At 59.7% G+C, this 12100-nt stretch overlaps 1 protein-coding gene across 1 annotated transcript in view; it reads left to right on the top strand.

The window, feature by feature from the left end:
• Positions 1-1698: 1698 nt before the first annotated feature.
• Positions 1699-12100, top strand: part of PKP3 (plakophilin 3) — a 37151-nt gene continuing 26749 nt past the window's right edge. Inside the window, exon 1 of the mRNA XM_037899496.2 lies at positions 1699-2337. Coding sequence (XP_037755424.2) covers positions 2112-2337 — 226 coding nt within the window. The 5' untranslated portion in view covers positions 1699-2111. The remainder of the gene's footprint in view (positions 2338-12100) is intronic.

The following is a 12100-nucleotide window of genomic DNA, read 5'->3' on the forward strand; positions in this document are numbered from 1 at the left end:
GTGCCATCGGCTCTCCTTGCTGGGCTGCCCTGTGTATCCAGGCTCAGGAGTTTGACTGTATTCTCCCTAGCATCTTGGCCCCACCACGCACCGGGTGTCTGTGTTAGAGCACCGCGGCTTCGGCACAGGTGCAATCAGCGCTCAGCTGGGGATAGAGACAGTCAGCGGGCAGGCGTGTGCAGGGATTGCAGGCCCAGGCAGCGGATGTGGGTGTTGTGCTCTTCTTCTCTCAGGGAGGATGAGGGGGGCTGCCCCCTCACTCAGCTTCATCCTGGCCCAGTGTGGGCACCTTGATAATGTGCCCAGGTGATGGCGCTTCCTGTTAACTTTTATTGTCTCTCCCCCTCACCCTTGTTCACGCCACATCTGCAGAATGCCGGCAGCTCAAACACTGGCCACACCCCACACGGCCATCCAACACTTGCTAAACTCCACTTTAAGTCACTGGCCAGCTACTGCACTGGCCACGCTGTGCACCACCCACCACAGCCCCCAGCCACAACCCCCCTGCCCTGCCCACCACACATCCCAGCTGGCCCCCATGCACTGCCCACGTACACCGCCCCAATGCCCGTCGGACATGGCCCCCACGCACAGCCTCCTTTGCTGACTCCATTATCAGTCTGTGCCATTACGCTTGTGGCTACCGTTCCATGAGAACATTCTCTGTGGGTCCTTGCCCCAGTTAATGCAACATGGCCTCCTGGCTGCTCCCAGTCACAATTCCCCACCCTTGGTCCCCCAGTCCCACCTGCCTCAAACTAACTCTGGGGAAACACCTTGGCTAGGATCAAGAGAGTCCTGCCCCGAATCCTGCCCTGCTGCTAGGGTGACCAGACAGCAAATATGAAAAATCGGGACAGGGGTGGGGGGTGGGGGGTAATAGGAGCCTATATAAGAAAAAGACCCCAAAATCAGGACTGTCCCTATAAAATTGGGACATCTGGTCACCCTGCCTGCTGAGGCCCCTCTGAACACCCCAAGCTCAGCCCATCTGGGGGCTGTGTACCCCTCTAGGGAGCCTAGGATGTAATGGGAAAGAACCCACTTTCCCCCATGAGACCCCCCAGCACATGCAGGACCAGATCCTGCTCCCAGGTACCCCCTGGCCACGAGGGAGGAGAAGTTGGCCCAAAGCACACAGCCTGTATTACTACTGTTGCCCACAATCAAACCCGATTTTCCCCTGCCCTGCCCTGCCCACGTGCCCCACGCTGCTGTTTCCAATAGGGCCAGACCCCGATGCATGGGAACAGAATGCCCCCTGACTACCCTAGCTCCTGAGCAGCAACAGCACCCGCCCTTGGCCCCCAATGCTGGCTGCATATCGGAGTCTCTAGCTTGCAGTGCTAATCCTTCCCGAGCCAGGAGGCTGCTGCCGTGACCAAGCCTGGGTTGGCCAGGGCAGCACGGTCACTCTGGGTTTTATGGCGCAGCATCTCTGCGTTCAGCCTTTCCTGGTGCTGTCACATCAGGCCACGCGCAGCAGGGCCACTCAGCTACCCATGCCGCCTGGGTGGGAGGAGGGTGCCAGCACCCCCACAAACTTCCTGGCTGCCCTGGCCCCTGAGGCATGGGGTGGCGACTCCAGTAATTGCCTGCGCTGGTTTACGCAGCTGACAAGGCGTGGCAGGGCAGGAGCTGGTTGTGCATCCCTGCAATTCCACCTTAAAGCTGAGGAAGCCAGGCCCCGCCAAAGGCCTCACCTGCTTAAGGTGGAACTGGCTGACCTGCTCTGCCTGAAAGCCGGCCTCCTCGGTGATGTCAGTGGCTAGGCAGAGGGGTGTAACCGTGTCTCAGAGTGGCAGAGTCCCATCCCAGGAAGCCAGCACTTGTGCGAGGATAGGAGTGGTGTGGGCCGGGGGCACCCAGTGCCGTCTCCCCAGAGCAGCTCAGACTGACTCCCCAGCCAGGACCGAGGCAGGATCTGGCAGCTGTCCCCCCTGCACTCCTGCTGCAGACCCTCAGCTCCCTGGCGTCTCAGCTCGGCCCTGGGCTCAGACGGACAGAGGAAGTGGAACTGGTGTTAGCAACAGTGGGACCTTTCCCTGGCAGAGCCAGGGCCCTGGGACAGACCGAGCCACGCTCCCCGCCCGGCCGGGACAGGAGCCATGCAGGAGAATAACTTCTTCCTGTCGGCTTTGCAGCCGGAGGCCGGCGTGTGCTCCCTGGCACTGCCCTCGGACCAGCAGCTGGACAGGAAGAGCAAGGAGGCGCCCAACGCGGAGCTGCTGAAGAGCGCCCGGGTGCAGGAGCAAGTCCGCATGAGGATGCTGCAGAAGAGCGGCTCTGTCCCCAGGACCAACGGACCTAGGCTTGACTACTTCGAGGTCAAAGGTAAGGGGCGGGGGGCGTGATGGGCTTCACAGGCGAGGATGTGGTGCCCTCCAAAGCTAGCTATGCCGAGGGGCCTCTCGAGGGACTGCTGGCTTTGGGGGCAGGGCTCCAGCCCCTCTCATCTGTCACCTCTGCTGGGGATGGGATTATACAGGGGGTGGGGACTGGGAGGCAGGCCTAGCTCTGCTCTGTGACTGCAGGTGAGTCACTTTGCTACCCTGTGCCTCTGTTTCCCCATCTATACCATAGGGATAATGATCGTTCCCTGCCCTCGGGGGTGGGGGGCTGCGGGAGGTTCAGCTGGCCAACGTCTGTGACTCGCACTGAGCTCCTGAGTGGGAAGGTGCTGCTCTCCTTGCTGTGTTAATGGGAGCTCTGCCTCCGAGACAGGTGACCTGGCCTTCCCGCGCTGGCCTGGCGGCTGTTGTTTGTGCCATACATTTGCTCTCTCGCTACGGGTTTGTGCAGCAGGTTTAATGGGGGAGCCCACACTGGGTGGAGGGAGCTCGAACTTGGGGGCATCTCCCTGGGGAAATGGGGGGGGGGGAGCAGAACCTGCCAGGGCTCCCGCCAGGGCCCTAGAGGCCAGGGAATGGGTCCATGTGGGGCAGACTGGGCAGGACGGGGCTGAACCGTCCCCCACTGTCTGAGGGGACCAGCTCACCCTGTGGATATCACCAGCACAAGAGAAAGTCACCAAGCCAGGGGCTCCCACCTGTTGTTGGCTCCTTCCCCGAGGAATCCAGCCCGGGCTTTCCAGCACGCCCTGCTTGTGGCATGGCCGGGAGCGCCAGCGTCTCTTGTTTTGCAACAGCGCTCCCCTGGCTGCGTGCTCGGGCTGGCCCGACCCGCCTGCTGGGGGTGCTCAGGCAGCCCGCCCCGATCCCGCCCCCTTTCCTTGTCTTTTTCTGCGGCGGGGGTGGGGGGCACGGGGAGGAGGCAAGGGACGGGCGTGTGTTTATCTTTCCCCTGGTCTGCTAGAGAGCGGGGGGGAGGCACTTCTCAGCCAGGCCTGGGAACCCTCCCGGCGTTCGTTTTCCAGGGCTGGGGATTTGTTTGGTTTTGGGGTTTTTTTTGCAAACGTTTAACATTTAATGGTTTTCCCCACGGAGGACATTTCCCCCCGGCCGGTCCATGGAAGACACAGCCCCGGCTCTGGCAGCGGATCTCCACTCCAGAGTCCCCCGAGCTTCCTAGGAGCCTCTCCAATCATCTGGAGACAAGGCCTCAAGTGCAAGCGGCTGAGCCCACGTGCCTGCCGGGAGCGACCCCCCCGTCCACCCCCGAGGTTCTGTAGCCCGCAAGCCAGGTGCTCCCTGGGCACGTTTGTACCGCTTGCTAGGGTGTCTGGATTTGGGGCCCAGACTGTAAGCTGGGGGTGGGGAGAGGATGCTTCCCCCCCCGCCCCCCCACCGGCTGCAACGGAGCTATGCCAGTAGGCACAATCCAGCAGATGTCAGCAGGGATCAGGACTGTGGCAGGTTTCAAATACTGGCTTGGGGGAGACCTGTGTTTACTTGCCCTGGCATTGCACGGGTGCCCCTGAGCTAGCAGAGTCCCCGCTCACTCCGTGCATCTAGCTCATCAGCTCCCCATGGACTGTTCCCGGGGTGCTGCTCCCATGCCCCCAGCGAAGGGTCTCACGTACTAGCCGATCTCTGACCCTGGTGCACGATCCCTAACTCCCCCCAGTCATGGTCCCTACGGCACCTGGCAGATTAGACGTGGGATGACAGATCCAAGAGGTTTCTGTCTATTATGGATGTGTGACGCTGAAGCGTTTAGTAGCTATTTCATTTAATAACACCATGTTTAGAGAGTGTGTGTTCGAGGGGCTGGAGGAAACTGGCCTCCCGTCCTTCCAGACCCTTGTGCCTTTCTCCTGTGGGGAGGATGGCTTGTTACAGCCCAGGACTGTTAGTGGGGAGGCCTGGGACAGACCCCAGCAGTCATTCACACTAGTGCAAGGTGGGTGTAAAAAGCTACCCCCTCAGAATCAGAGACTGTCATGCTCACTGCCCACTGGTGGCTCAGGTCTATTGGTTCTCATCCAGGCTCTGCCACAGATTTCCTGTGTGACCTAGGAAAGTTCCTTAGCCTCGCTGTGCATTGATTCCCCACCTGTCTAATGCGGATTGCCTCCCAGGGGCGGTGGTGTTTATTATGTGTGTTGTGGTAGCCCCCAGGAGACCACCTCATGGACCAGGGCCCCATTGTAGGTGTTGCACAACCCTCTATCAGGCTGACTTGATTAATGCCTGTGACGTGCTCTGAGGCTGCTGGGTGGGGAAGGCAGTAGTGAAAGGCAAAGGGTGTATCTCCCTGAACTGCCAGGATCTGAGCGCCAGCAGCTGAGCAGTTCCCACACGCACCTGGAGCTGCCTTTGTGTCTTCTCCTTCCTTTGATCTCTTTTTGTCCCACGCCCTGCTCTGGAATTTTGTCCTAGCCCATGAGCTGCTTTCCTGCATTCTCTGAAGCTGCCTGCCTCTGCTCACTGAAAGAGACTATTGCCCCTAATCTCGCTGCTGTGACTAGCACCACGCAGCAGGTATCCCCTAGGGGCTTGAGCTCCCTGACTCCAGGCTGAGACACAAAGGCCTTATTCTTAAACTTTCCCCCTGTTATCACGACCAAGGAGAGCAGGCCAGGAGATGTGTGATTCCTGCTGGCCAGTGGCACGGATTAGGTGAAAGGCGCGTTTTCAGTGCCATGCCACCGCCTTCCTGCAGCCCGAATGCTTTCCCCAGCTCCTTCCTGGCACCGGGGCCAGCACCACAGCCTGCCTGCCCGCCCCTCCAGGTGGCTGCCCAACAGAACCATTAGGCTGCCTCCTCTCTGCCTTTGTTGACACCTAGTCTGCAGCCGGGGGTGAAACAGACCGAGGGGTGGGGTGGGCCTAGGGTGACCAGGCAGCAAATGTGAAAAATCAGGACGGGGGTGGGGGGTAATAGGAGCCTATATAAGAAAAAGACCCCAAAACCGGGACTGTCCCTATAAAATCAGGACATCTGGTCACCCTAGGTGAGGCTGATGGACCAAAGCAGTTACTGAGCAGGTTTAGGGGGAAGACTGGGAACAGGTACAGAGAAGGCCCCAGGTTGTTATGTTCTGTTTGTTTAATGTGGGGACGGGGAGCTAGAACAAAGGAAAGAACGAGCTGAAGAGAGGCCCAGAAAAGGCAGGCCGAGCAAAGAAAGTGATGCGGAGCTCCCCCGCGCCCGGGAGCAGGCAGGAGAGCTGGGTGCCCAGCGAGGGCTGGCAGCTGGTGATCAGAAGAAATCAGAGCTCGTGGCCGGGCTGCATTCAGTTCAGCGAGGAAGTGTTGAGCGCGAGGAGGAAATCGCTGGCTTTGGTGGGATCCAGGGCAGCGTTTAATCTGTAATGAAAGAGGGGCCGGGGTCAAGCAATCTTTTTACATTCATAACTGATGCAACAAGCAGAGGTGCCAGGGCTGTGAACTGCCAGGCCCGGAGGTGCCGGGGCTGAGGCACAAATTAAGCACAGAGCTGGGGACATTGCTGGCGTCTGTGCGGGATTGAGGGGAGGCATGGAAATGCAGCTCTCCCTCCTCTGCCTCTCCTCCGAGGTGACAGCTCTTGCTACCTGCCTGCCCCTGCCGTAGGGGGAGCTCCCAGCCACAGAAACCTCCCAGAGTGGCTGTTTTGCATACCCAACGCAGCGCAAAGATAGCCCTCTTGATTCTCCCTAGCCTGAAAGCCAAGTGTCATGTGTCCCAGCAGGGCAGGCAGTACAGCGACCTGCAGCCAGTGAAGTTACTGGGCATCACCCCTGAGATACCGACCTGTCCGATCAACGTTATCCACCTGTCTGGGCCCTAGCCTCGGCCTCCATCCTGCCATGGAATCCAGTCCCCGAGGCTGGGCTCTGGCATGGTGCTGGACATGCCACAGGCTCTGGGAGCCAGGCATCCCTGCCACGCCCCACCCTTCCCATTGCCACCCAAGACTGACAGAGCGGAGGTGGAGGGGAGCCAGTAGCCTGAGTGCATTCCAGCCCAGCCTGCCTCTCTGGCAGCAGGTCCCGGCTGTGTGTGTGGAGGGGGTAGGAGATACAGGGCCCCATTCTCCTCGCAGCAGCAGCATTATGCTGCCCCAAACTCCCTCACAACCCGGGGCGGTTCTCTTGGATTCCCTGCAGCCCTAACCTGGTCACCGCTTCCCTGGCAGCCTAACCCACTCCTGGGAGGGTTGAATTGGGTCCATGACATTGAAGGGCCTGATCCAAAGCACGTTGAGGGCAATTGGAAGACTCCCTTCAGGATCACCCATGGTGGGCCAGGCCCTGATACAGGAGTGCTGCTTGGAGGGGGTGCTGGAGCTGGGACCGAGTGTGGGGAGCAGAGGCAGGCCCCTGTGCACCCACCTCTTCTCCCCCGGTGTATTGTGTTCACTGAACTTTGTCGTACACTCAGGAGTTAACCTGCACTGCTGGCTGGGGGTGGGGGTGTGGCTGGGGCAGTCAGGTGAATGACAGGGGGCTGGGTCTGCCCAGAGAAGCAGCCACCTAGACAGGGAGGGAGCTGGGGAAGCTAGGAGGGGCAGGCAGGATTCCAGACAGTGAAGAGCAGTGAGTGTGAGTCACGTGTATTGCTGTCTGTCCACCCCACACGGCAGGATTTGGAGTGAGAGGGAAGCACTAGACTGCCACTCCATGCCACCTGGTAGCAATGCCTCCTGTTCCAGTCCTGGGACCCACCCGACTCTGCATGTACCCCAGTCCTGGCCTGCAGCCCCTCTGCCATCCCGGCCCTGGGACCCACCCGACTCTGCATGTACCCTAGTCCTGGCCTGCAGCCCCTCTGCCATCCCGGCCCTGGGACCCACCCGACTCTGCATGTACCCCAGTCCTGGCCTGCAGCCCCTCTGCCATCCCGGCCCTGGGACCCACCCGACTCTGCATTTACCCCAGTCCTGACCTGCAGCCCCTCTGCCATCCCGGCCCTGGGACCCACCCGACTCTGCATGTACCCTAGTCCTGGCCTGCAGCCCCTCTGCCATCCCGGCCCTGGGACCCACCCGACTCTGCATGTACCCCAGTCCTGGCCTGCAGCCCCTCTGCCATCCCGGCCCTGGGACCCACCCGACTCTGCATGTACCCCAGTCCTGGCCTGCAGCCCCTCTGCCATCCCGGCCCTGGGACCCACCCGACTCTGCATGTACCCCAGTCCTGGCCTGCAGCCCCTCTGCCATCCCGGCCCTGGGACCCACCCGACTCTGCATGTACCCCAGTCCTGGCCTGCAGCCCCTCTGCCATCCCGGCCCTGGGACCCACCCGACTCTGCATTTACCCCAGTCCTGACCTGCAGCCCCTCTGCCATCCCGGCCCTGGGACCCACCCGACTCTGCATGTACCCCAGTCCTGGCCTGCAGCCCCTCTGCCATCCCGGCCCTGGGACCCACCCGACTCTGCATGTACCCCAGTCCTGGCCTGCAGCCCCTCTGCCCTCCCGGCCCTGGGACCCACCCGACTCTGCATGTACCCCAGTCCTGGCCTGCAGCCCCTCTGCCATCCCGGCCCTGGGACCCACCCGACTCTGCATGTACCCCAGTCCTGGCCTGCAGCCCCTCTGCCATCCCGGCCCTGGGACCCACCCGACTCTGCATGTACCCCAGTCCTGACCTGCAGCACCTCTGCCATCCCGGCCCTGGGACCCACCCGACTCTGCATGTACCCCAGTCCTGACCTGCAGCACCTCTGCCATCCCGGCCCTGGGACCCACCCGACTCTGCATGTACCCCAGTCCTGGCCTGCAGCCCCTCTGCCATCCCGGCCCTGGGACCCACCCGACTCTGCATGTACCCCAGTCCTGACCTGCAGCCCCTCTGCCATCCCGGCCCTGGGACCCACCCGACTCTGCATGTACCCCAGTCCTGACCTGCAGCCCCTCTGCCATCCCGGCCCTGGGACCCACCCGACTCTGCATGTACCCCAGTCCTGGCCTGCAGCCCCTCTGCCATCCCGGCCCTGGGACCCACCCGACTCTGCATGTACCCCAGTCCTGACCTGCAGCCCCTCTGCCATCCCGGCCCTGGGACCCACCCGACTCTGCATGTACCCCAGTCCTGGCCTGCAGCCCCTCTGCCATCCCGGCCCTGGGACCCACCCGACTCTGCATGTACCCCAGTCCTGACCTGCAGCCCCTCTGCCATCCCGGCCCTGGGACCCACCCGACTCTGCATGTACCCCAGTCCTGGCCTGCAGCCCCTCTGCCATCCCGGCCCTGGGACCCACCCGACTCTGCATGTACCCCAGTCCTGGCCTGCAGCCCCTCTGCCATCCCGGCCCTGGGACCCACCCGACTCTGCATGTACCCCAGTCCTGACCTGCAGCCCCTCTGCCATCCCGGCCCTGGGACCCACCCGACTCTGCATGTACCCCAGTCCTGGCCTGCAGCCCCTCTGCCATCCCGGCCCTGGGACCCACCCGACTCTGCATGTACCCCAGTCCTGACCTGCAGCCCCTCTGCCATCCCGGCCCTGGGACCCACCCGACTCTGCATGTACCCCAGTCCTGGCCTGCAGCCCCTCTGCCGTCCCGGCCCTGGGACCCACCCGACTCTGCATGTACCCCAGTCCTGGCCTGCAGCCCCTCTGCCGTCCCGGCCCTGGGACCCACCCGACTCTGCATGTACCCCAGTCCTGGCCTGCAGCCCCTCTGCCGTCCCGGCCCTGGGACCCACCCGACTCTGCATGTACCCCAGTCCTGACCTGCAGCCCCTCTGCCGTCCCGGCCCTGGGACCCACCCGACTCTGCATGTACCCCAGTCCTGGCCTGCAGCCCCTCTGCCGTCCCGGCCCTGGGACCCACCCGACTCTGCATGTACCCCAGTCCTGACCTGCAGCCCCTCTGCCGTCCCGGCCCTGGGACCCACCCGACTCTGCATGTACCCCAGTCCTGATCTACAGCCCCCCTCCTATTTCAATGCTGCCCCCCACACCCCAAGCACTGCCCACGCATCTCAACGCTAACCCTCTCCTGTTACTGTTCTGGGCTCTCTCCACTCTTCTCTGTTCCAAGGGGTGGCCCTTGAGCTGTGTTCAGAGGGTGGCATGTTCTCCCTATAGTGCAGGAATCTCCTTGCGTGGTGCGGATGCAGAGCCTGAGCCACACGCAGGCTTGCCAGGTGGGAGGTGTGAAGGCACCAGTCATGTTTAATCCCTAACAGTGGAGAAAAATGACACTGGGAAACAACGCAGGGCAAAGGTGGCCGGGGGTGCCCGTTACCCTGGCTGGTGGGTGGCTGCCCTGAGAACTCTGGGCTCCCTGACATGTGGTGCCTGTCATGCATGTGCTCTGACTGGGGGTACGCGCTGTGGGCATGTTCTCATTCCCCACAGGAAATGATGGAAGTCCGCTAGGTTAGTAGGATGATTTCTGTATTCCGAGTGTATCCCAGCATCACGCACAGGGCTAAGGCAGGAGCAGGGCCCCGGGTGCTGGACACACGTGCCGATGTGGTTGCCCCATTTCAAAAAAGATATATTGGGATTGGAAAAGGTACAGAAAAGAGCAACAAAAATGATTAGGGTATGGAAGAGCTTCCATATGAGGAGAGATTAAGAAAACGGGGTCTTTTCAGCTGGAAAAAGAGAGGTTTAAGGTGGGATATGATAGAGGTCTATACAATCATGACTGGTGTGGAGAAAGCAAATAAGGAAGTGTTATTTATTCCTCATAACAAGGACAGGGGTCACCCAATGAAAAGAATAGGCAGCAGATTTCGGACAAACAAAAGGAAGTATTTCTTCACACAATGCACAGTCCCTGAGGAACTCCTTGCCAGAGGATGTTGTGAAGGCCAAGGCTATAACAGGGTTAAAAAAAGAACTGGATAAGTTCATGGAGGATAGGTCCACCAATGGCTATTAGCCAGGATGGGCAGGAATGGTGTCCCTAGCCTCTGTTTGCCAGAAGCTGGGAATGAGTGACAGGGGATGGATCACTTGATGATCACCTGTTCTGTTCATTCCCTCTGGGGCACCTGGCACTGGCCACTATCAGAAGGCAGGATACTGGGCTAGATGGACTTTTGTTCTGATCCAGTATGGCCTCTCTTATGTTTCCAGTGCCAGGATTTCCACTCCCAGTTTCTAGGGGCAGCTGGGGCTCCATCTCCTGGCCTCAGGGTGCCTGTTTACCCACACAGAGCTGGGTCCCTGGCATTATCAATTATTCTGTGTACTCACTGGTAAAGGAGAATGCCATCCATGCTGTCTCCATGGCAGTCCCGATGGTGCCCCACCCTCTCAGGCGCTAACTCATTCAGGCCTTTTCCCTCCTGCCCCAAACTCCAGCCACTAGCAAGTCAGCCGAGCAGGGCTAGTGCATGCCTCTCGGAGAGCCTGCCCTTGGAGTTATTTATGCCTCAGCCTGGCTAGGGCCCAGCATGGGGCTGTGATCGTCCTCACCAGCTGCCACTCATCCGGGTCTTCTTAGCACTGGCATGGCCCTCTGGCAGAGGCTCTTAGCTTATGGGTCAGGAACTCCTGAGGGGTCACCTGGCCAGCAGAGTTGCGGGGGAAGCCTGCTCCCATCCCTTGTCTCTGCTCTGCTCTGAGATGGAGATTGGGCTGTAGGTGCTGGAAGCCCCCTCAGACATTTGTGCCAATTTACTGCAGATCTGGTGCAAAGTTAGGCCTCCTCTAACGAGCCAGGTCAGCCCCCTCCCGGCACTGCAGGATCACGCTGGGCAGATGTTTCTGGCATTGTCTCTCCTGGGGTTGTGTCTGTCAGTGCAGTGTGGCTGCTTCGGCTTTGTCTCCCTGTAGGCACAGGGATCTCTCCCATCCCACCTACAGTGGCTGGCCAGCAGGCCTGGGGATGGGGTTTGAGAGAGGCCAGCTACTGGGCTTCCTCCCTGATCACGCACTGGGGAGCTGGGGCAAGGGACAGGAATGTTGGTAAGTGGAACATCTCCTCACAGTCCTGCCCGCGCGAGAGGAAGAGGCTGTGGAAAGCTCTGAGCTCCAATGGAGCCGTCCTACCCCACAGACAATAAGCCCCCCACACAAGGGTTCCCAGGAGAGGCTCATCTGAGGTGGAGTGAGCTGTTCTGTTGCCCCAGAGATGGCTGCATGTGGCAGGGCTTCTGTGGCTTGTTTGATCCTGCCAGGGATTGCAAGGGATTGGAGCGCGTGTGTTTCCATCTCCTCCTGCCAGATTCCGCCAGGTTTTACTTCATCCTGACAGACACCTTGTCAAGGTTTCTTCCCCACTCTGAACTCTAGGGTACAGATGTGGGGACCTGCATGAAAAAAACCCTAAGCTTATTTTTACCAGCTTAGGTTAAACTTTCCCCAAGGTACAAACTATTTTACCTTTTGTCCCTGGACCTTATTGCTGCCACCACCAAACATCTAACAAAAGTAACAGGGAAAGAGCCCACTTGGAAACGTCTTTCCCCCTAAAATCCCCCCAAGCCCTACACCCCCTTTCCTGGGGAAGGCTTGATAAAAATCCTCACCAATTTCCATAGGTGAACACAGACCCAAACCCTTGGATCTTAAGAACAATGAAAAAGCAATCAGGTTCTTAAAAGAAGAATTTTAATTAAAGAAAAAAAAAAAGAATCACCTCTGTAAAATCAGGATGGTGAATGACTTACAGGGTAATCAGATTCAACACATAGAGAATCCCTCTAGGCAAAACCTTAAGTTACAAAAAGACACAAAAACAGGAATATCCATTCCATTCAGCACAACTTATTTTATCAGCCATTTAAACAAAACAGAATCTAACGCA

The sequence above is a fragment of the Chelonia mydas genome, chromosome 6 (assembly GCF_015237465.2).
Source record: "Chelonia mydas isolate rCheMyd1 chromosome 6, rCheMyd1.pri.v2, whole genome shotgun sequence".
Lineage (NCBI taxonomy): Eukaryota > Metazoa > Chordata > Testudines > Cheloniidae > Chelonia > Chelonia mydas.